Raw genomic sequence first — 25,884 nt, 5'->3', positions numbered from 1 at the left:
GTGCATGCATGCGCACGCGCGCCGCTCACGAGCACACACACACACACACACACACACACACACACACACACACACAGTGTTGGGGGTACAAGAGCATATGCACAGTGAGCCCCTGCCTGATAGGGATCAACACAGGTTGATGAAATCCAAGATTATTCATTCAATAAATAACCCATCCACTCATAATACCCAAATACTAGCAGACACCGATTCATCATGCTCCAAAGTCCCTGCCATCAAATACCTTGGTACTTTATATGTGCCTTTAAGGTCTCCTGTGAAGGAATCAACAGTGTTCCCTGGGCTGCAATTCATTTTGAATTCACTACTCGAAAGACCCAAGCTGACCAGGACAGGACTGCTCTCTAGACACCTGATTACCTTAGCCTTTCTTGCCCATGACACAGTAAGACAAAGGGAATTATAAACAAGCTCAGGAGCAACCTGCTTTGTTTCCATCAAAAAGGTCGCAGTGGCCAGGTGGCAAGACTGAATAACAAGGCATTTGATACACACCCTTTCTTCCCCGGGGGCTCCTCTGTGCTTACTTACTTATGTTCTTCTGGCTCTTACGCAGGTTCTCATTACCACCATCCTTACTTCCTTGGAGTTCTACCCTGACAACCTCACTTGTGAAAAGCTATCTATGCATCTTCTTACAAGAGACTGCGAACCCCCAAAGTGACATTTCAAAGTGGTCAGAAACATGCTGTGTCTGGATCAGTCTAGGCTCCAATTACAGGAAATTGCTCACATCTCTGACTAGTCAGGCTCTGTAAAGTGTGGGACACTGAACCATCACCATGGAAACCAGGTGGTGGCAGGAGGTAGTGCCAGTGACTCAGCAGGTGTCACTTCTCTTCATCGCTGGAGCTCCCGATGCTCTGACAGGACACCGGGCACACACCACAGTGGCTTCATTCACTACACAGTGAACTGAGAGTTGACTGTGTGGTACAGCAGTCCTTACAGCAGCCTGAACATGAGTGCGGACGCAGAGGAAGCGGAGTCAGGCAGTGGAAGGGAGAGAAAAACACACGACTGCAGTGTTTACTACTAAACCAGAACCAGGACTTTTATTTACAGAGTTTCCAAATCAGAAGTAGCAAATAATTATAGATCAAGCTCGGTAGGAAGACAAAACATTATTTCACAACTGCCACTACGTGTTTCTTCCTCTCTGACACAACTGGCACAGATCCAGGCTTGCTATGTTTACGACGATTCATTTCCCTAGAAATAAACAAAATACATAAAATATGAGCAAGTACATAAGAAATCATCTCAGCCAACGGAAAAAAATTTAAATCATAAAGCGTTTTCTTTCACTAGAAAATCGACTGGAAAAAAGAATTCCTCAATGAGAATAAGGTAAAAAGTTCAATTCAACTTTTGTTATTTAGTTGCTTTGTATTTTATGAATGACCAGTGTCTAAGGCCATACCACCTTGAATGCACCCGATCTTGTCTCATCTTGGAAGCTAAGCAAGTACTTGGATGGGAAACCACCTGGGAATACATGGTACTGCAGGCTTTTAAACCAGGTGTGGTGACACACGCTTTTAATCCCAGCACTCAGGAGGCAGAGGCAGGCAGATCTCTGAGTTTAAGGCCAGCCTCGTCTACAGAGCGAGTTCCAGGACAGCCAGGTCACCACACTGTGAGACTGTTTCCAAAACAACAAAACAAAAACAAAAACAAACAAAAAACCCAGCATCCTTTACGAAGTTTAAAAATGTAGCACAGTTAGTTACTGAGACATAAATATGATTAAATCCCAACAAGTATCCACAGAGCAGAATAACAGTAACCTATACAGTTGAATAAAAAACAAACCCCAAGGCTCTAAGAACTCCAACACTGCATTAATCTACAGGCTCAAAGAGTGTATTCCACAGCAGGACGGGTGGCTGGGGAAGTTCTGCTTTGGACCACCTGAGCCCAGGAGCTGAAGACACTTTAGGAATCACAGTGAGTTCCTTACCTCAAGAAACAAGACATTAGATCTCGGATGTTATGATAAAACATATGAGAATGTTTTAAAGAAGTGATTGCTAAATATGAATTTTTAAAAAATTTTAAAATTCTTTGCAGTCCAGGCTTTGAACTCATGATCCCAAGTACTGGGATTATAGGTATTTGAGTTCATTTACAAAAAAAGACAAAGTTTTGTAATGACAGCTCCATTAGGACTGATTTTTTTTTTTTGGTTTTTCGAGACAGGGTGTCTCTGTGTAGCTTTGCGCCTTTCCTGGAACTCACTTGGTAGCCCAGGCTGGCCTTGAACTCACAGAGATCCGCCTGGCTCTGCCTCCCGAGTGCTGGGATTAAAGGCGTGCGCCACCACCGCCCGGCCTAGGACTGATTTTTAAAAGCATCTTGTGTCTGTAATTTTAGTACTGGAGAGGCAGAGACAGGAGGATCCCCGGAGCTCACTGTTCTAAGGCGGTCAGATGATGGCGATATGGTGGGACACCTGCCACGGGCCTCTGGCCGCATACTCACAGACATGTGCACATTCACTCACACATGCACAGACCCCACACACGCAAGAGAGAACTTGTCTGGGTGGACATTTCAAAATTTGCGCTCCACCCTCGAACAGGAGCTCGGCTAATGTTCTGTGTTGTTCCCATATTACAACACCTACCGCCACAAGCACGACAAACCAACTTCAACACCACTTGGATAGTTTAAAATGTGAGTTCTTCCTCCACTCCTCCCTTCCTCTCATCCACGCTGGTAACTGGACCAGAGTCTCACGCCCCAGGTTCTTACTCAACAACCGCACTATTCCCAACTGAGAAGAGTTTTCTTATTTTGAGAACTCATTTTTTCATCTGCCCTTTAAACATATTCTCAAAAGTAAACAATGGGGATTCTCATATTCTTAGATGACAGTTCCCCGTTTTGGTAAAAGAGGAGGAAAGCCGAGAGCAGCTGACAGAGGCATGTGCCACACGTTAGTACACAAACCACTCTACAAGAAAGCTTCCGTTTGGTTCTGTGAAGATAGAGAGGGAGGCACTGGAAGGACTGAGGTGAGGGTCAAATGTTCTACACGTACTTGCGGCGACGAGCCTCCTTCATGACGCGCTGCTCCTGAATCTGGCTGTAGATAGGTTTCGGGAGATGGCGATGGCGAGCAATTCGTTTTACTTGCGGATGATACTGGAACTTTTCCTTTAACTTCTGGTTATAATCATTCGCTGCTTTTTCTCGTGATGTAAGCTGAAAACAAAGTGCATTTGGTATCTTGAATTCCTTAGTTTTTTTGAGTATAAAAATCTAGGAAGCACTCCTTTCACATAAACATGCTGCGCGTTCCACACAGAAAAGTGGAACGTTAGAAATGTCATCACAACAAAAATAAAACCACAAGTCAAGCATTGTCGTACGACCAGCTGTAGCTGTATTTTCACGGCAGCCACTTTACATTTAGGTTTCAGGCCTCTGACATCAGACGGTCTCTCAGGACTTTCAGCCTTTGATGTGCTCAGTCACTGCTGCTCTAAGAGCAGAGGTGATCCTCCAGATCCTAAATTTCTAGTCTTTCTATCATCTCTCTCTCTCTCTCCCAACAAAGACGAATAAGAGCCAGGAACGCACAAGCAGGACCAGTCTGAACTGATAAAACCTTCCAACGCTGGGCGGTGGCGGCACACACCTTTAACCCTAGCACTCAGGAGACAGAGGCGGGTGGATCTCTGTGAGTTCGAGGCCAGCCTGGTCTACAGAGCGAGTTCCAGGACAGCCAGGGTTACACAGAGAAAGACTGTCTCGGAAAAACAAAAAAACAAAACAAAAAAACCCCCACAAAAAACAAAGACAACCCCCACAAAACAACACCCCCACCTTCTGAAAGTGCCTTTGTGTGCGTGCACTTCTCCAGCAGGTGCCTGTGAAGGCGGGCCTCCACATGGGGTCCTCCTCCACTGCTCTCTGCCTTGTTTGTTGAGACAAAGTCTGTCTCTGAACCTGGACTTGCCAATTCAACTAGCTGGCCAGCCAGCCTAGACAGTGAGCCCCCCTGGTCTTCTTGCCTCCTCCAGGACACTGAGTGTACTGGCCTGTTGCTATGTCTGGTTTTAAAAAAAGACAAAAGTATGCTCTGGGGATAAAACTCAGGCCCTCCAAACAAGCCATCGCCCAGCCTCGCATGAAAACAGTATCAGTAATTTGTCCGTTTTGCTGCTTAACTTCCCATCACACTGGTGTTCATCGGATTAATTATAAGTACCTCAAGAAGCTTTTACAATGATAGCCACTAAAACTGAACCCCGGTCTTGTGGCCATCAAAGGAAAAGGGGCCTTACCACACCCAGCTTTTCCGAAGCATTGGCCTTCCACAGGCGGATGTTCATTTCATCTGATCCACACATGATGTACTTGCTGTCAGAGGTCCACTTGACACATATGACGTGCTGCATTCGTTTTGTGTGGTACACTTCCCTGTAGAAAGGAATTAGGTGAACATCTTCAGGATTTTTACAAGACTTTTTTTTTTTTTTTAAATCACTGCCTACTGATGAACAGAAAACCAAGGAAAATTTAATTGCATTTCATTTAATTTTCATTGAACTTAACTAATAAGGTTCTACTCTAAGTACTTGGAATTAAAACAAACAAACAAAAATGGATGAACTAACAGACTATCTAGAATAATAATAATATATAATAATATATTTTATATATATATAATAATAGAAATAAATATAAATACTAAGAAAAACCAGACATAGAAAGCTTCATAAAACTGTTGAAAGCATAAGATATGAACAAAATTTCATTTTAATTCAGGGATAACTTTGACCCCCTCCCACACGTGTTTTCAAGACAGGGTTTCCCTGTGTAGCTCTGTAAACCAGGCGTGGTCTCAAAGTCAGAGACCAGCCTGCCTCTGCCTCCTGAGTGCTTGGGATTAAGGGAGTGAGTATGCTACCATGCCTGGCTAGAAATGGCTTATTCTTAGTAAATACTTTCTCATCCCCAATTTAACTTAGGTTAACAGCCACCATGCCCTCAATGACATTTTACTGGAAAATAACATGAATGCAATGGTCTCCAAAGAGCACACTCTAGCACACCGAACCTAGCTCTGACTTTTGCTTGGGCACGCTGTTTTAAATGCCTAATTGAAGTGAGAGTTTATTTCCATGTGTGAAAACAAGGGAGGGCTGCGAGAGTGTCTGATTAGCTGAGGTCAGAATCATCTAATAAATGGCGACGTCAACTCATACCTATTTGGAAATGCTGTGAAACACGCTAAGTGAATTCACAGAGATACTAAATTGGGGAGTGTTAAGAAGGGCATTTCAAAGCAAGTCAAAGGTCAAAGAAATTAAGATGAGACTTCTTAATTCCAAATATGGAAAAAATGAGTCAAAATGCAGACAGTATGATAAAAAAGAAGCAAGTCCAACAAATTATTCACAGTAAAATAAAAACCACAGACAACCAAATCAGACACAACTCACATTTACAGACTATCTCTAAAGTGCACTCACACACTAGCCTTGTTCACTGCTTTTGAGATATATACTAAACACTAAAACTGCAAGAGATTTATTTTTAAAGAGGACAATGGTTATTAACCGAAGCTTAGATGAGAGACTTCTTCTAAAATGCCCAGCTTTTTAAAAAACATGTTGATCTCTTATGATTTCCACTTTCTTAAAAGCCACCTGCCACACACACAAAATTCTTCAGGGGTGGCATGAGTTTATGTCTGGAATTTCAATTAAGTTTCAGTAACAATCACAAATAACTCGCTCAGGTCCATCAGTCAAATCTATGGCTAGGCATTGAAGCAACTCACAATCCTCTTTAGTGGTCAACTATGTGGCTTCAACCTCTTGTTTATAATATGCTAGATGTATTATTAAGTTCAGTAAAAGTTGTGTTAGGAGGCATTTTTAAAAACTTAAAATAGTCTAAATAAACCCATTTTCTCTTGTGAATGCTACTGAATTCATTTGTTTGCTTAGTAAAGACTGAATCGAATCTCACTCACATGAAAGCATCGAGATGTTTCAGTGGGTTAAAGAGCTTGCTGCCAGTCTGACAAATGAGTTCAGTCCCTGGGACCCACATTGTGGAAAGACTGAACTGAGTCCCACAAGCTGTTCTATGACCTCCACAGGCACACCATGGCAGATGCACAGGCATATATATATATATATATATACACACACACACAACAAATAAACAAATATTTTTAACTATTAAAATAAATTTCCTCTTTAAGGGCCAGCATGATCTATATACCCCATCCTGAATTACTCAGTGGGCTGGGGAGATAGCTTGTTTGGCATACATGAAGGGAATATTACAGGCATGGTGGTACATGCCTGTAATCCAGGATTTGGGAGGTAGGACTGGGGAGTTCAATATCATCTTTGGCTACATTGCAAGTTGAAGGCCAGCCTGGAACACAAGATTTTTTTTTTCTTCCCTTTTTTTCTGAGACAGGGTTTCTCTGTATAGCCTTCCCTGTCCTGCAACTCGCTCCATAGACCAGGCTTGAACTCAGAGATCTGCCTACCTCTGCTTCCTAAGTGCTGGGATTAAAGATGTGCCACCACTGCCAGGCACAAGAAACTCTTAATTTAATACAAGACAAAACTAAACCTCAGAGCTAAAGAGTGAACTTGGACCTCTTTAAAGTCTTTCAAATAAAGGCATTCAAAGTTGTCTAAGTGTGGTGACACATGCTCTGTAATGTCAGAAAGGAAGAACAGACCATGGAAAACGACCGGGGCTGCTCTCGAGCAGAAGGAGGAGGAGGAGCATGTATATCTAAACAACAGGAAGTGACACTCCCGAGACTGTAGCTTCACACGACACCAGGACAAAATCCTCCAGTAACAATTCCTGTTTACATTTCCTTCATCAGCTGAGCTTTCTAGCTAGACCTGCATTAGTTAGCCCACGGGGCTTTGAAGTAACTCATCCTGAGCCTGTGGGCTCCTGATCTACACCTAGTACCAGCCATTCCACTTCTCTGATTCTTTCCGTCCATTCTTTGCTTACACATCATATTAGCACAATCCTGCTACCTTTAAAGGCTAAATGCCAAACAAACAATGGAGTCTTCTGGTTCTTCATACTGTTACAAGTGTGAGAATCGTGTAGGAAATTGTGCAAACTGCGCAAGAATGTGGGGGAATTCCAAGGTCACTTAGGAGCCAACACCAGTAGTGTACAGGGGAAGTGTGCAATGGCAACGGAAACCCCCAGGACACTCTCATTCGTATGCATGACTAAGTCATACCTGGATCGCAATCATCTGCTGGTAATGAACACAAGCTAGAGTCATCTGGGAAGAGGGAACCTCACTGAGAAATGCCTCCATCAGATTAAGCTATAGGCAGATCTGTGGGGCATTTTCTTGATTAATGACTGATGTGTGACGGCCCATCCCCTTGTGGGTGGTGCCATCTCTGGATAGGTGGTTCTGGTGGTTAGAAAAAAAAAAAAAAGCAGGCTGATCAAGCCACTGGGAAGCAAGCCAGTAAGCAGCACTCCTCCATGGCCTCTGCTTTACTTTTTGCCTCCAGGTTTCTGCCTGAGTTCCCATCCTGACTCCCCTTCCTGCTAGACTGACTAGGATATATAAATCAAATTAACTCTCTCCTCCCCAAGTTGCTTTTGGTCATGGTGTTTCACCACAGCAATTGAAAGCAAATCCAAACATCCTGGAACCTACACTCTTCCTGCTTCTACCTCCTGAGTACCACCAAGCTCAGCTGTCCTAATTCTGATGGGATCGCTTGTTTCACTTTCCTTTGGTTTATGTGTCCTGACAGCACATGTCTAAGCATTACTAAAGAACCGTGAGAATGTACATTCAAGTTCTTTGTAAACCACAGCACACGAGTCAGGCTTTAAGGCGGAGTAAATGATCTAGGGAAGAACTCACTGGCACAGAACTCGCACAAGGGCCCAGGCTGAATCCTCAGCATCACAAAGTCAGCCAGCGAAGCAAAACATAAAGTCCAAAATTTCCCTGAAGTCTCTGAAAATGCCACACTTTTCTATAAATTACCTCAACATAAAAAAACATGCATATATAAATGCTATACTCAATTACATAAAACAAGTAGTAAAGTTAAGCTGTAGGAAACACTCAAATCTTAAACAGGAATCCTACTAAGCATGCTCACAGACCGCTCACATCTCCTACCTCTCAGTTCAACAGAGGATAGAGGTGACATGACCAAGTAAATGCCATCTTGTCCCCACTATATTTCATGTCTCCCTAGACTCTGCTTCTTAGCCTTCCACCCCCGTCAGCAGCCACAGCAGCCTTGGCAGCACTTTGGGGACTGTCCATGACCCTAACCGTGGTCTAGACATATTAAACAAAATATTTGGTATTTGTGCAAGCTTAAACATAAACCTAAAATAAATTAGAAATAACTGTCATGTAGTGTCTGGAATATACTGAGCTTCACAAGAGAGCAGGTGTTACTAGGTAATATACCCCCTGCCCCCAAAGGCACTCCCTACACACTGATGTAATTGGGATTTTGTCTTTTAAAATGCTGTACCTCTGAGCTTGGTCACCAAGAGATGTTTCAGAGACATAAGTCTGCTCTTGGTCTGGCCATTAGTAAAATGTCTCAAAACTTTTAACTGGTTTAATCAGCCTCGTAACTACCTTGTATGGACCTCTTCACGGGACCGAGTAGCCTAGAAAGGAAGGGAATGAGCCCAACAATCTAAACTGTTTCTTCCTCTCATCTTTGCCTGGTAGAGTAAGTTGGATTTGAATGTGTGGAAAACAATACCAGGGAGTATTATTCATTGCTTTTAAAACTACTTTCAGAAAAAAAAAAAAAAATCTGAGTTCTTAACCATCAAACTAAATTTTTTAGTAAATTTATGAACTATATGGAAATAATCTCCTAGTCAATAAAACAAAGCCCCTGATTTGCCCTGACATGACTCAGCAGATGTCCACACTCCATGTCACAATACTTGGGTGTAAGTCCTATCATATACACACAACCACCCACCTTCTAAGAAAAAAACCAATGATTATCAGGACTAAAGAAATACCATGCAAAAATAAGTGGCTTGCTGGCAGTCACATACCTGCTTCGGCTTTTGTCCACAGGAAAGATTCTAATAGATTTATCAAAACTGGCAGACACAAATTCTTTCCCAGTGGGTGAGTAGTCCACATCTAGTACCGCAGAGACGTGATCCATGTGGACCATAACAGGAGTGTCCAGCGCACGCATATCAAAAGTGTATAAGCTGTAAGACATTGTCAAATATTTCATTCAAATTTATAAAAACGCCACATGTAGTATTACAAGACATTAGGAAAAAACAAGAACATCAGCTAAATGATGACTCTCTTAATAAGCAGTCTGATTCTGAAGACAGTTAAGGCAGGTAAGACACAGAAAAACACCAACGATTCTTACTGCTTTGTAATATGACACAAAATCAAACAGCAAGCCACTGAGATGGCTGAGTAAGGGTGTCTACACCAAGACAAGTGGACCTGAGTGCAGTCCCCAGAACCCACATAGTGGGAGAGAACCAACTCCCACGAGGTGTCCTCTGACCTCCACACGTGCACTATGGGCTGTGCATGTGCACACGTGTGTGCCCTCTCTCTCACACACACACAAATGTGGAAGGGGCCAGAGAGCAGCCTGCCCTGTGAGGACAGGAGTTGGTTGCCTGCATTCTGGAAGAGGGCCCTCAGTGATCCTGATTATGTTGGCAATTCCCAAACTAGTATAAAATAATTCTCTTTGCTTAAACCACTCAATCTATGGCAATTTGTTAGTTGTCTAGACCAAGATAATGATAGAAGACAATACATGCAGGCAAACACTTACAAAAATTCCTAATATTCTTCTCACAAGACAAACCACTCTGGGTAGGGTACTTCCGCCTTCATGCCTGTAGCCTCCACAATCAAGAGACTGAAGCAGGAGCTCACAAACTGAAGGCAGGCCAGCCTGAGCTAGGGAGCAATGTAGCAGGAATCTTAAATGATCTTAGTAATAAAAACAAACCTGAGGCCAGTTATTAGGGTGAACTCTGGAAGATCAGAGAACCAGAACAAGCCACAGCTAACCTCACCTCGCCGGATCCTCAGCTGGTCTTGTTTCCTCAGACTGGAATCTTCTGTGTCCTCATCCCAATGGCTCTCAGCTGAACTGCTGCTCGAAAGCCTGAAGCTTAACCAGCCAAATGCTTCTAGTTCCTGGTCCTCACGCCTTATGTACCTTTCTGCTTTCTACCATCACTCCCTGGGATTAAAGGCTGGCTTTCTGGGATTAAAGGCTGAGTCACCATGCTTGGCTGTATCCTTGAACACATGGATTTCTGCCTCTGGAATGCTAGGATTAAAGGCGTGTGCTACCACTGCCTATCAAGTATCTAGTGGCTTTTCTGTTCTCTGACCCCAGATAAGTTTATTAGGGTACACAATATTTTGGGGAACACAATACCACCACAAAGCAAGCTCTAGACCATGCTGAGCCTATCTCAAAGAAGATCAAAACAAACAGTCCAAAGCACTGCTCTTTTCAGAGCCTCCAACAACCCCTAGGTGTGGGAGCCTGGGTCTACTGATTCTGAGGTTAACTTCTGACTTGACAACTACAACACATTGCCTGCCTAGTAGAGTGAGTCTCAAATTTTCTTTTCTTTTAGCAAACTGCTTTTTAAACAAATTGTATCAACAATCTGTGAAGGAAGAAAAATTGCAAATTCAATCCACCCGGACAGGTGTGCCTACCATTGTGAGTTACGACAACTCTTCAGGCCGGCATCTACTCTTCGCTGTCCTACAGACAGTACAGCCACAGCACTGAGCTGGGTTACACGGCCTGCCCACTGCTACAGCAACAACTGAATGCCTTCGATCTGCATCTGAGTTGTAATGAAGACTTACTGGACTATTCAAAGAAGAACAAAGACACACGAGAGAGCGAGCTACCACAGCAGCCCCTTCTGTCTTCGAGAGGCTCTCATGCAGCCCTTGAGCCACTGAGCCAAATTTTCTCCATAGCAGACAACCCTGAACTCCTCACCCTTCTTGCTAGTGCCTCCCCAGTGCTAGGACTACAGGCATACACCAGCATACTCACCAAGAGATTTGAAAAATAAGGACAGTTATGAAAAGTAGCAGTCATTTCTTATAAGAGCTATGTCTTGTTTTAGGAACCGTATATAATTCTTCCCAAGGCAAGAAATGAGGAATTCCAAGAAGGCTCTGAAAAAAGATTATCTTGGCAAAACAGCTAGTTCCCAATGTACTTTAGAAATCTTAGCAGAGAGGGCACTATGCTGCTGAATTATTCTTGTCTTTTATTGTCTTCAATTGCAACAGCACCATTTCATTTCAAAGCATCTATTACAGAAAGTAAACTTCAATGTGGTTAGTACTGCTAATGACTCAACTGCGCTTGTTCTCAGTACAGCAATCCGAAGAGAGAACTTCAGGCAGTGCCACTTAGGTGCCCCTAGTCCCACGTATGAGCTAATACACCATGTACACTCTCACACACTGGATACAGTGAGAAACAGCCTTCTTACTTATGTGTCTGTGTGTGCACTTCTTGTCTGTGTGTGCACTACATATGTGCAGGGGCCTCCAGGAGCCAGAAGAGGGCATCAGACACCTGGAACCAGACTTACAGGTGGATGTGAGCTGCCCAGTGGGCGCTGGCAACAGAACATGGGTCCTCTGCAAGAGTAACAAGTACTCTAAACTGCTGAGCCATCTCTCCAGCCCCTATGAGCAGATTTTCTTTTTTTTTTTTTTTTTTTTTTTTTTTTTTTTTTTTTTTTTTTTTTTTGGTTTTTCGAGACAGGGTTTCTCTGTGTAGCTTTGCGCCTTTCCTGGGACTCACTTGGTAGCCCAGGCTGGCCTTGAACTCACAGAGATCCGCCTGGCTCTGCCTCCCGAGTGCTGGGATTAAAGGCGTGCGCCACCACCGCCCGGCAAGCAGATTTTCAATACAGACAATCTAAAGTTCAAATCCACCAACAAGCTTGTACCTTTCCAAAAAGTACATATTAAGAATGTACTTAAAGCCAGGCAGTGGTGGTTCAAGCACTCAGGAGACAGAGGCAGTCAGATCTTTGAGTTCAAGGCCAGCCTGGTCTACAGAGCAAGTTCCAGGATAGCCAGGGCTACACAGAGAAACCTTGTCTTGAAACCCCCCCCCCCTCACAAAAAGAATGTACTTAAAAGTAATAATAAAATGCATCAAAATATAGCAAGACTAATATCTAATTTTCACTAGATTAACCTAAAAAGATGAAATGAGACAGCCAATGTATAATATTTCAACAAGAGTAAAGCATTACATAAGGAATCATAAAATCTCCTAGTTCAAAGTCTGCTCTGTCAGTTTTGCTTGTTTTTTATTTACTGAAAGAAAAAAGACAGCAAATCCAAGTTATGGGTAGGGAGACATTAACTAACTTGGTGTATCTGAATATCTAAGAAATTGTCTGCCCCGTATCTGTCCATGACGATTTCACTCAATTCGTCCTGGTCATTGAAAGGCAATTTATTCTAGGGAGGCTAGTAACAATTAGAGCCGTACTTCTGCCCAATGTGTGTATCACTCTCCCAGTGCTATGTCAGCTTTACAGGCACAGAAAACATCTGCACTCTTAAGCTAACAGAGTCAACTATCACTTTCTGTTGGCTTTAATAAAGACAGCAAACAGACTACATGAGCGTCAGCTTCTTGAGGAGTCACAAACACCTGTAAAGCACATACTGCTTCCAACAAAGCATGTATGGGCCAAGCATTGCTTGCTCATGTTTGTGTGTTCTGAAACAGTGTCTTCCTACACAACCCAAGCTGGCTTTGACATACCATGTAACCCTGGGCAGCCTCAAACTCCATCCCCCTGCCTCGGCCTCTGGAACACAGACATGTACCACCACACCTGCTGGTCCAGTTGCTACTTAAAAGGTCTACATCAGAGATCATCCTTTTTCTTCTCTTTGGTCAAGTAAGCCATCAGGTCTTTACCGTAACTATCCAATACAGGCATCACAACATAATGCAGCCATACCAGTAAACACACCCAAGTAAACAAGCATGGCCATGTTCACAAACTGCTGTACAAACAAGATTTACCCAAAGATGCCAGCCTACTATTCTTTGTCTAAGTTACTTTAAAATCTGAGAAAATATTTTTTCTAAAAACCTCTTCTCCAATTTGGGAAATTATTTTTAGCAAAACAAATGAGAGCTTCCAAACTTGCTTATGAAAATGTACTTACCAAGGGAAACATACTATATTAACAAGGCAATGCAATGCAATGGAGCCATTTTTGATAGGAGTAAGTTTCTAAAAAGAGAGACACTTACTTATAATCTTCATTTGCTGCAGTAAAATTGAAAGCTTCCATAGGGTTCCAACAAATTGTATTTGTTCTCATATCCAAGATAACCTGAGAAAGGAAGCATACATTTTATCTCATTACCACAAAATTAACATATACAAAATGAATACATTTTCTACTTTCTTTTTTTTTTTTCTGATTCAAGAAAATATTTTCATATGCACAGTACACAATTCAGAGCAGTCAGGAAAGAAATCAAGGATTGTTTCCTGAGAACAGAGTGGTAACTACAAAAAGACAAAACAATGTCTAACACCTAGCCCCTGACCTTCAAATGACTTCTTAGTTAGGAAATTGAGGCATATATTTCAACAACAACAAAATGAAGATACAAATAATAAAGCAACAAATGATAACACAAAAGGCACAACATTAACAGTGAGCTGAGGGCTCAGAAGAAATGTTTCCAAAGGGAAGCAAGGTTTGAAGGACCCTTCGATGACTGCTAACTCCCAGTGTTTCATCTGCAATGGTACTGGTGTTTGGGGAGGAAGAGAGTAAAGAAATCCATATTTACAAAGCTTAGCTCTCAACTTCTTTCCCAAAGATAAAGAAAGGTAGCCTAGTGGATTAAAATAATAACAACAATAATAAAGTTGCACATAGTGGTACATGCCTTTAATCCTAGCACTAGGAGGCAGAGGCAGGCAGATCTCACACTGAGTTCCAAGACAGCCAGGACTACATAGTGAGATCCTGTCTTGAAAATAATTAATTAAAAGAAAAGGCAAACAAGATAAAGTAGCAGTGTCTATTACTATCTACATGTGACAAATCCAATTAAGCATTGTTTTACACTTTAAAACAACCAACAAATGCAACGTAATTTTTTTCTTCAATTTACAGCTGATCTAACTCCACTAAAAATGGACTGTGTGTGAAGATGTGTGTATTTGTCAAAGACTACTATTTAGTAAACCAGACCTTCATGTCAGCATTCCGGTAAATGCTAAAAAGCATCATATCTCATTTCTATAAATATACCGCAAGGTACTGGTTAATACCATCATTTTACAAAAGAAATACAGACAGCAAAGTTTACATATCACATGAATAAATAGCTAAATTTGTACTTTTAATGAATATACTAATCTCATTCTCCCTACTTTTAATATCTGAATCTATCAACACATTACAAAAAAAAATTTTTTTTTTACATTCTTTTGACAGTCTCATCAGCCCAAGCTGGCCTGGAACTCAGTGTGTTTCAAGGATGACTTCGAAGTCCTGATCCTCCTGCCTTCACCTAGCAAGTGCTAGGACTGCAATCCTGGACCACCACATCCAGCTGACAGATTTTATACGTGAACTGTGCCAACGCACGCCTGGTGCACGAATGACATCTAGCCCGTCTTGTGCCCTGACAACACTGCAAATGCTTGATACCAACTTCACACTCTTCTTAAAATGGTGGTCCATTCCGTGTACAACATTATTTCTCTTGTAAGTCAGCATAAGGATGAATTATTAGCTTTGATATCTAAGTCCTGCAATGACCATGGTGAATGCAAAGACAATGAAAAACCTCTCCTTGACAAGATAGTGCTTGTCTAAGCAAAGAGTCAAACTGGCATCAGCATGTAATTAAAATAGTTGGTTATATGAATGAATCCTAAAACTGTTTTGAATAAAATAATGGATATGTCATATGATAATCAATCCTTCCCCCAATTAGTGCATATTAAGCAATGCAATGAAATATCTTTCATTTTACAAGTTTCAATTTAGCAAGTACTAATTAGATGCCTAAAATGTACTGGCATTATTGAAGTCACAAAGAAAGAGAGTCTAAATCAATGGAAAGTTGAAAGTTATTACCATCATTCGGGGGTTAAAGAACAGCTCTATGAAGAAAAACATAACTGTGAAACACTGGTTTCATTTTTTCAGTCACTTGATATACAGAATGCCTTAACAATTGTATAAAACAAAGATAAGACTGAAACCCACCTTTTTCAGAGGAGTAGCTTGACGCATATCATACAGTACTATATTTCTATCAGAAGCACAACTTCCCAAGAGAAATGTCTGAAAATAATTGTAACAATCACCAATTAAATGCCAGGCTTGGGAGCAAAGCACAAATTATTAATCTTTAATATTTACGTTAAGCCCTCAAACTGTAACACTGAATATATTCCATTTTACGAGGATATAATAAATCACTCATAATCTCAGCTAAATCAAGTATTTTCATGGTTAAATCTCCATGCATGTATTTTAGGTACCAGCAATAACAGTGTCTTATTTATAGCAGAATGTATTTTACTTACCTGCTCTCCAAAGTAAGATTTAGTTACTGCTTTTGACTACTATAAATAACACTTCAGTAAACATTTTCAGACATTTAAACTCTTCTTCTGAATTGTTCCCTTTACATAAAATTTCAGGAGTGGTATTAGTGAATCAAAAATGTAAACAATTTTATGACTTTTGACATTTAAGGCTGCTTATTTTTTAAAAGTGATATCAATATCACTGTAATGTGAGAATGGACCTTTTATTACAACTGGATGAATCAGTCAGTCATTTAAATGCTCTATACGACAATATATCCTAAACACTCAAAATTTCTGCTTCATTAGAAGGTAACATTTCCTTTTATTTGTGAATGCTGCAGAAATTTGCCCTGTCCTTTGTCCAACTCTGTGTGTGTGTGTGTACACGTGCGTGCCCTCGTGTGCTTGTGTGTGTGTATGTTTAGGTATACATGTTGTCTACATGCATGTGTGAGTAAAGGGGCATGTGGAAATCAGAGGTCAATGTTAGATGTCTTCCTCTTGTTCTCTACCTTACTCTTTGTAATAGGACCTCTTCCTAGGCCTGAAGATCACTGTTTGGCTGCCGGGCTGGTCAGCAAATTCTGGGACCTGCCTGTCTCTGCTCCCCAGAGCACTGGGGTTTCAGACATGCACTAGCATTCCTGGCTTTTCCATGAACACTGGAGATGCAAACTCAGGTCCTCATGCTGCTCAGCAGGCACTTGACTCACTGAGCATCTCCTGAACCACGGTTGTGTGTCTTCCGTCCGTCCATCCGTCCGTCCGTCTTGGACTCCAGACTCTTGGATTACAGGCATGCACCGCCACACCTTGCTAAGTCACTTTTGAACACACAAAGCACTTAGGATAACCTTTGCCGATGAGTGAAAATCAACTATCATCTAGTAGAGCCTGATTCCACTTACGCGGTGTGGGGGTGGACCTGCCTGTCCGTGAATGCCAGAGGCAATTGTGTTCCTCTATTGCTCTCCACATTATTTATTTAGTGCATGCACATCATCTCCAAGGGTGTGGTCATCAGGAAACAACTTTATAGGAGTGAGTTCTCTCCTTCTGCCATATGGGTTCCAGGAACTGAACTTAGGCTTCAGACTGGTGGCATGTGGGCAGTGTGCTTACCTACTGAGCCAGCTCCCCATCTCCTCAGCCATATAAACATCTTTGAAGATTCGTTTTTTAAAATGTGAACGACTGTTTGCCTCCATGTATGTCTAAGTACCACATGCATGCCTGGTGCTGATAGACGCAGAACAGAGTGTTGGATACATTGGAACTGGAACTACAGATGGCTGTGAGACACCATGTGGGTGCTGGGCACCAAATCCAGGTCTTCTACAAGAACACCAAGTACTCCTAACCACTGAGTCACCTCTTCAGGCCCTCTCCCCACCTTATTTTCTAAGACAGTCATTCACTGACCCTGAAGGTCACAGGCACGCCACCGTGCTCGGCTTTTACAGGGGCTGGGGATCCCAATCCAGTCCTTGTGCTCACACAGCGGGCACTTCCACCCCCTCAGCATCTCTCTGCAACACTGTTCTTCCTGATTCATGGTTCTAGATACCACACTCTTGGCTTCTGCCTAACGTTACTTCCTATTGCAAATGGAGAAGGAAGAAAGAGTTGTTTACTAAATAGCCGTATGGCCAGCTAGTGCCTACTGTGTGCACACAGTTTAATGAAATATCACAAACTAATGTTAAAAACACGATCTGGATTCCACTCTTTTCAAAAGCCTGTCTCAATTGCTGCTTCTGAGACCTCTATTAGTTGCCCCTTAACCTCTTAACCTTTAGTGGCTTTTCATTATGTTATCTTTGTGTAAGACCATGGTCAATTTCTAAAACAAAGACTTTGATCTACACTTGATCTTAGCCAAAAGGCCGAGAAGCAATAAGACTTTGATCTAAACATAGCAAAAAGTTCCAGCTAGACTGAATTAAAACTTTCACACTGCAAAACGTGGCAATCCTCAGTATTAACTTCTGCCTTTACCAGAATTTTAGGCTTCAATATTTTAACAATTAATTATTAATGAATAAAGGAAATAACTACTCTATTTGTTCACAGCAATCTGCCCTGCCCTTTCCATTAGCTTTAATACAGAGGAAGAGACATGCACATCATTTGCTTTTATCACTAAGTCAATTCATAAGATTAGAAAAAGGCAGTGGACAAATAGAGCTATTAAATAGGCAAGTTTGAAAACCATGGTCGACAGGTCATGACCAGTTATGGTTTTACAATTAGCCATTAGCTCTTCTGACATGTTCATCAAAATAGGAAAGCAAAACATTTGTCTGTCCCTTCAAAAAGTAGCAATCACTATCTCTCTGTGTTTACTGTTGTGTTGATGATGACAACCAAAGTGAAGACAGATGGGGAAGTAAGATGCAGGATGCACCAGGAACACACAGCTCAGACAGAGATCAAGACTAGGGATCAGCGAACCTTTCCATTAAAAGCCAGAAAAGAAAGTACTTTAGGCTTTATGGGCATGTGATTCCCAGAGCAATTATTCCAATTTTCCACTATGGTCTACAAGCAGCTGCAGACAGTATAGTAAGAGGGTCTGCTTGTGTTCTAGTAAGATTCTGTAACAGTCAGTGGACACACTGGCAGTCCCTGCTAGACTTGTATAAAGCCTCATGCAGAAGTGTGTACACAGGCACATGCTGGCGGCTGGGGAGCCTTGTCTGCCTGCCTCTTGGCAATACGTGGAGCCCAAGTTCACGCTGTACTGCAGTACATCATGTCCCAGCACATCACATGAAGATTGTTCTACTCTGCTACTTTGGCTTAACCTTCCCTCCCTCTCTTACCATGCTGGGTCTCAGAAAGTATGAGATTTGCATTTCAAGAGTTTCCCTTACAGAAATTAACATAATAGCTTCCTATTAACACTGAAAGAAAAAGCATCTTGACTGAGTCTTCTGGACGATGAGGGTAATTTATTCTTATGTATTCAGAAAAGATCAGGGAAAGGTCTGGAATCCAACAGCCATATTAGCCTCCAGGCCAGCCTGTCTTCCCAAGTTCCCATACAAATAGATAGTATGCAACAGCCTACCTCCACATCTGCACTCAGACCAGGAAGGAACTAGGAATAAGCTCAGATTTCAGAGCAGAGCACAAAGCACCTATAATTGTAATTGCCATGCAGTCCAAGAGTGGTCATGCATATGACTGCGGCACAGGCACCCGTATGACTTACAATGAGCATGTTCCGTGCTCATTCTCGTGATCTCCAAGAAGCTTAAGAAAAAGGGACCTCTTCCTCAAAGTACAACGGTAAAATCTGATGGAACACAAGTGTGGAAAGCATGTAAAGGAAAGCTAATGAGAGGCTTAGGCAAAAGGATCACAAGTTCAAGACCGTCGGAGCTAGCCAAGGCCTGTTTCAAAACCAAAACCAAAAAGAGGCAAGTATTTACTTGGACTCTACTCTGACGACCAGCTGAGAGTTCACAGAACCCAGATATAACCTGGAAAACTTATCAAATGCTTGAAAACTGTTCAAATGTAGAAAATGGTTCCTAAACAGAGCTAAAAGTTCATGTTAAACAATAAACAGAACATAATAATATTTTAAAAAGAACATTACCTCAATAGGGTTAAATTTAACACTGCTTATACTGTCAAATCCCCAGTTCATTGAGCATATAGGGTTGGTTCTCTGTTCATCCCAAATGTCTACTTGCTGTCCACATGTGGCAAAGGCAGGGTCTTTCCAGTGATGATCAATGCCAGTGTACACTGTCTTTGAAAGCAAAGAGGGTATTACACATGTCACCTCACTAATTCTTTAAATCAGCATATTTTAAGTGGTTTGTTTTTTTTTCTTTTAGAAATCCTTGCTACAAAGAAACTTCTTTCCTCTTCTCCCACCACTCTTCACCACAGACTGTGCAACCGAGTTTCCTATATTTGGGGGAAGTTACAGGTTGGCACACCCAGAACATAATAGGTAAACTTTACTCTGGGAAAGTCACCTTACCAATCATGCTATCTCCCTTTTGGGTAAATCTAAAGGAACTTCTTTGAAGCCCTTCATTAAAGGGCAAAAAAGTGCTGGATGGTGGTGGTGGTAGTGGTGGTAGCACCAATCCCAGTACTCAGGAGTAAATAGGCAGGAAGATCTCTGAGTTTGAGGCCAGCCTGGTCTACAGAAGGAGTTCTAGGGCAGCCAGAGCAACACACACACACACACACACAAAAAACCCTGTATCAAAAAAAAAAAAAAAAAATCAAAAGAAAAAAAAGTATCATAAAATGCTAAAACATTTTATGCAAATGAAGTCAATTTTGCTTTTTGAATTACTAACTTATTATCACTTGGAAATTTTTTCCATCTTGTACACATATCCTACCCCCATCTCCCTTTAAGAATATTCTGAGCCTGGCGGCACTGGTGGTGCGCACCTTTAGTCCCAGTACTTGGGAGGCAGAGGCAGGCGGATCTCTGTAAATTCAAGGCCAGCCTGGTCTACAGAGTGAGTTCCAGGTCAGGCTCCAAAGCTACACAGAAAAATCCTGTCTCGAAAAACAAAACAAACAAACAAACAATATTCTGAACTTGTTGAAGCCTGAAGCAGCACCTAAAGAAATGCTAATATGTGCAGCAGCTTTAAAAATGCATATATTTAAAGATTAAACTTAGCTTCAGAATTTTGTCTGCTTAATGTAAGAATGTCATCAGCATCACAAACATGTGTAAGCCAAATGTTCTCAATCACACTTAGGCTGTAACTTAGAGAACAACTGTCACAAGTGTAAGATTGTACAAGAAGCACACACTACTCATGTCTTTGCATCCTAATGAATTCTTTAGGAAATTTTGAGCTCTGTGTAAGATCTACGACGATATAAACCAGACAGAGACTAAGCCATTGCTCTTCTAACATTTGTCTTACCCAGTTCTCCCATGGCTTCCTATAAGAAATCCTTCACTACATCCTCTCTATGACCTGTACTGCCTACTATGGCTGGTCCAGCTAAAGAGAAATCAAACTCTACTACAGTGAGCACCACATCACTACATCCTCTCTATGACCTGTACTGCCTACTATGGCTGGTCCAGCTAAAGAGAAATCAAACTCTACTACAGTGAGCACCACATCACTACATCCTCTCTATGACCTGTACTGCCTACTATGGCTGGTCCAGCTAAAGAGAAATCAAACTCTACTACAGTGAGAACCACATCACTACATCCTCTCTATGACCTGTACTGCCTACTATGGCTGGTCCAGCTAAAGAGAAATCAAACTCTAGTACAGTGAGAACCACATCACTACATCCTCTCTATGACCTGTACTGTCTACTATGGCTGGTCCAGCTAAAGAGAAATCAAACTCTACTACAGTGAGAACCACATCACTACATCCTCTCTATGACCTGTACTGCCTACTATGGCTGGTCCAGCTAAAGAGAAATCAAACTCTACTACAGTGAGAACCACATCACTACATCGTCTCTATGACCTGTACTGTCTACTATGGCTGGTCCAGCTAAAGAGAAATCAAACTCTACTACAGTGAGAACCACATCACTACATCCTCTCTATGACCTGTACTGTCTACTATGGCTGGTCCAGCTAAAGAGAAATCAAACTCTAGTACAGTGAGCACCAAAGAGCTGGTCATAGTCTTAAGCTTCAAAGGACTGTAATTACATAAAATGTTGCTTTTAAACATTGCTTTAGCAGGACAACTATTAAAACTAACCCCTCTCGGTTGTTACATTATTTTTCCTTTGGTAATTACAAACAAAGAAAGGATTTTAACAGGCTAATCACCAGTCAATGTATTTGTGTACCTTCCCTAATATTGTATGCAATGGCTCCTCTTCTTCTCCGTAGGCTGGTCCATCCATTTTCCACTGCTTCACAGTTTTGTCATCACCAACCTGGAGACAGTTATTTTACAATGACTAAAGACCAGTAGTTGTAAACACATCTATCGAATTATATGTATCTCATTTCAAATAGTAACACATACCATTCTTTCATTTTTACATTTACTGACACATTCATTTTCTACTACTTTATCATAACAAAAATTTGTAACAAGTACATAAAGCATATAAAATCAAAAACAAAAACAGTATGAATAAAGCAAAAGGCTAAGAATAGATCAAAGTTAGGTCATATAAGAATGGTATTTCAAATCAGGAAGAAAAATGTATAGTAATAAAATGGGTATTAGAATATAAGATTAATCACTTAGAAAGTTTTGAGCCTGGCAATGGTGGCACACACCTATAATTCCAGTATTCAGAAGGTAAAGGCAAGAGGATGTGAGCTGGAGGACAGCTCACTATCCTATCTCAAAAACCAGCATGGTAGGGGCAGATTTCCAGTATCTGAGTCAGAGAGCTCACACCTGCCTCTACTCCGAGATCAGATGCTTCTTCTGGCCTCACCTGCATGCATATCATCCACCTGCATATACTCAAGGCACACACATACACAGAAGATAGTTTTCCTTTTAAGTCTCTTTTGCCAGTGTGGGGGCACACACTTTTTAATCCCAGCTCTCAGGAGACAGAGGCAGATGGATCTACCTGAGCTTGAGGCCAGCTTGGTCTACATACTTAGTTTCAGGCAAGCTAAAGCTACATTGTTAGACCCTGACTTAAAAACAACAAAACCCACTCACACAAAGCAGGGGCTGAGGAGAGAGCTCAGCAGTTAAAGCATCACCCTGCAAGCAAGACCAGTCCCTAGAACCCATGTCAATGCTGTGTGGGCACAGCAGCTCGCTAGTTATTTCAGCCTTAGAACTCAGAATCAGAGGAGCCCGAGAGTAAGATTGCGAGGAGGACTAGTCCTTTAGTCAGAGCTACTGAGGAAGATTCTTAGTATTGATACTTTATGATACCGAGGCCTCTACACATATGCTAATTCATATGAACACACACATACAAAGATAAACAAGTCTGAACCAATAAGATGCCATATACAATAAATTACAAATTGTTTCAAATGCAAAGAAAAAGGGAAAAAAAAGATGAAAATGCTTGCTGGAAGGCATTTTTATAACCTTAAGGTAGACAAAACACTTCTCTTCAAGTTACAAAACTCCAGAAACCATTAATTTAGAAGCTTTCAAAGTGAACTACAGACCTCTGGAGAAGGTCTCAACATCCTACAAGATCATTTCTTTTCACTGGTGCTGAAGTTACAGAGATACTGAAAACATGATGACATCACCGGTGTTACCTCAGCCCAAATCAGTGAATCCAAAACTGTGGTGGATTAGACTTGGATATCTGGCAGACATGTTCAAGACAGATGAAGTAAAAACTCAAACTAGAAATGTGTACTCTAATGTGGCTTGTGGTTAACAATGTAAAACAACCATGTATGTGGTACTACACAACACTTAGTAGCCTTTGGAGCACTTACACACAGGTCCCTAACAGGAGACTCAAGGCAAACCTCACACCCATTACCTGCAGATAATGTCATACAATGGTTGTAATACTTTGTATTTGAAGCAGGTTTTAGGCATGAGTCTCCCACTTCTGGCATCATGCTGACGGCTCCAAAGATCTGGGGGTTTTGAGTGTTCTAGACCAGATTTTTTTTTTTAATTAGAGATGTTCAAAATGTACTATATTCCTGGTTTTAATTTAAAATGTGCATTTCTATTAATATATTACACGCATTTACTCTTTCTGCCTATCTGAAAGTTTATATTCTTAAAACAACATCTTCTCAGTCTCTACCTCTCTAAAGCCACTGGAACCTAGGAGTAAGATGTTTGATCTTCCATAGTCTATTTAAAAGTGAGATTCTGGCCAGGCTGTGGTAGAGTATGCCTTTAATCACAGCACTCAGGAGGCAGAGGCAGGCAGGCATCTTTGAGTTTGAGGCCAGCCTGGTCTATAAAGTTCCAGGACAGCTATGACTGTTACACAGAGAAACTCATCTCGAAAACAAGAACAACAACAAAAAGAGATTCTGTAGTGTTTTTTGTGGCTGGCTTATATCACCCAGCATAACATCCATCCACAATGCTGCAAAAGACAGGATTTCCCCCTTTCCTTATGAAGAGTATTGCACTACATCTATACATCAATTTTTCTTTATTTGTTGTTGGACACTTAGACTTTATTCATTTTGAATTCTTAAAAAAAAAAGCAAACCACACAAAAAATCATACAGTAGGGTTGAAAATGAAATTTAGTGAGAGCCTTGAGTAGCATGCACAATGCTTGGTTTAATCTCCAGCTCCATAAAAAAGGGAAAAACATATTGCAAATATTCTGGCTGGGATATTATTACTTTATCAGTTCAGACATCTGGAGGGAAGCCACCGGAAGAACAGAAGCCTAGCCGCCAGCAGCTCCGGCTCACCACCCCTTCCGTCTACTATAGATGGTAAAGTCACTATGTCATGCAGGTCTATCTGCTCTGCTGCTACGATGTTTTCCCACGCAGAGGCATCCTAAAGTGCCACTTCCGTGACACCTTTCTATTTTTACATTTTCCTCATACCCACGGCATACTATAATCTCAATCATTAGTTCTATACTGATGATGTCAAGGTTAGTTCTGACTTTTCTTCTGAGTCCAGAAGGACAGTAACTTCACTCAGATAACCTGCAGCGAGTCTAGCTCATCTCAGTAGAGTGTTCCCCTCCCCTAACCCACCGGTAACTGCTGTCTTCTCCTCTTCCAGAGCAGGAACGGCCGTCTTCCCATGTACCTTTCAGTCATCTGACAGGCTCATCAAGCCTCCAAAATATTACTCAACCTGACCACTATTTTTTACAGGTTTTATTTACCAGGTAGGCCCCTATTATTTTGTGCACCCAATGAGAACTGCCTACAAGCTGAGGATTCATCGCTTTCAAAGCAATCATCTCAAAGCACAGCAAGGAATCTGTCGTTCACCTGTTAGAAAACCATCAATGAACGTGAACTACTATTTATACACCAATCTTCATAGCCGTACTACTCAAAATAGCAAAGAGGTAGAAACAAACTAAAAGTTCATTGGCAAGTGAATGGGTTTAAAAAAGTGGTATCTATACATCACTGTTAATATTATACAACTTCAGAAAAGAAATTATAACATATGCTATATCATGGATAACCTTGACTTCATCATGCTAAGTGAGTAAAGGTTAGGCAATTATGCATACAAAGATCGTATGGTTCTACTTATGGGGAGCATCTACAACAGTCAAATTCAGAAAAACAGAAAATAGTTGTTACTAGGGCTGAGAGGAGAGCACAGGAGCTATTACTTAATGAATATAGTATTACTACGGCAAGTTAAGTCTGAAAGTGGATAATGATGACGGTAGAATGATATGAACATACTGAATGTCACTAAATTGTATACTCAAAAATGGCTGAAACAGCAAATATTCTATGAATTTATTCTTCCCCATACACATATTTCAGTGATCCCTTACTGACAAAATAAAAATTATTCATCTTAGCACTAAAAATTTTCCATAGTAAGTCACGTGATCATTCTCACCTTAATTTCCATTAACTCCACTTCTCAGTGTTCAGGATAACAGTTCAATGGCATTACGTATTTATTTATAAAAATGCAAAAAATAGTAAGTATGGGTAAGGCTGGATCAAAGAAAGGTAGGACTTTTCAAGGCTTAATAAACTCTTTTGTACTAATGAGCTCCGAAGGTCCTTGGAACAATTAAATGACCTTGAAAATAACTTAAGCAATTCGATCTCCTGTGCACGTTGGAAAGCTTGACTGAGCCAACAGTATACTTACAGTAAAAAAGGAAGTCCCACAAAAGCGAGTGCATATCCCTCTTACAAAACCTTCATGTGCTTGTATTGTTCGGACACATTTTCGTTTAGTCAGGTTCCAAATTTTAACCTATAATAAAATATCGGAAATTTCAGTGAACTCTAAATGTGAAATATTTCAGAAACCCCACACTGAAAAGGCTATGAATCACTCTAGTCTTTTGGATTAAAATAATGTACTGCATGTGGATAAATGTATCAACAAGCAAAAAATTCAAACTGCCAAATCCTCTGTTGACTCTAAAGCATTTCAAAGTCTTTTTTCCATTACCAGAATGGAAAATGAAGTGTCAATCATCATTAACAACTTCTGTGAAAAATTCAAATACCTTTATTAGAAATATGATAAGTTTATGTACTGTCAAACTGAACCTTACACCACTGAATTGATACCATTTTTAGGT

General features: G+C 41.1%; 1 protein-coding gene and 1 non-coding gene across 3 annotated transcripts in view; both read right to left on the bottom strand.

The window, feature by feature from the left end:
* Window positions 1-1,049: 1,049 nt before the first annotated feature.
* Dcaf13 (DDB1 and CUL4 associated factor 13) overlaps window positions 1,050-25,884 on the bottom strand; it is a 30,740-nt gene continuing 5,905 nt past the window's right edge. The window contains exons 3-11 of one of the 2 annotated variants that reach the window (XM_037197745.1): window positions 25,443-25,550; window positions 21,502-21,591; window positions 19,289-19,444; window positions 15,353-15,430; window positions 13,368-13,450; window positions 9,100-9,264; window positions 4,317-4,452; window positions 3,068-3,231; window positions 1,050-1,233 (exon numbers count right to left, since the gene is read on the bottom strand). In XM_037197745.1, the coding sequence (XP_037053640.1) occupies window positions 1,146-1,233; window positions 3,068-3,231; window positions 4,317-4,452; window positions 9,100-9,264; window positions 13,368-13,450; window positions 15,353-15,430; window positions 19,289-19,444; window positions 21,502-21,591; window positions 25,443-25,550 (1,068 nt within the window). In that variant the 3' untranslated portion in view covers window positions 1,050-1,145. The remainder of the gene's footprint in view (window positions 1,234-3,067; window positions 3,232-4,316; window positions 4,453-9,099; window positions 9,265-13,367; window positions 13,451-15,352; window positions 15,431-19,288; window positions 19,445-21,501; window positions 21,592-25,442; window positions 25,551-25,884) is intronic. The other variant, XM_028879237.2, reaches the window with a different exon arrangement.
* On the bottom strand, window positions 12,487-12,616 carry LOC114699937. The gene has a single exon (XR_003735619.1).

Source organism: Peromyscus leucopus, chromosome 20 (assembly GCF_004664715.2).
Source record: "Peromyscus leucopus breed LL Stock chromosome 20, UCI_PerLeu_2.1, whole genome shotgun sequence".
Classification (NCBI taxonomy): domain Eukaryota; kingdom Metazoa; phylum Chordata; class Mammalia; order Rodentia; family Cricetidae; genus Peromyscus; species Peromyscus leucopus.
The sequence above is the reverse complement of the archived record's forward strand: the minus strand, read 5'-3'. Positions and strand labels throughout refer to the sequence as shown.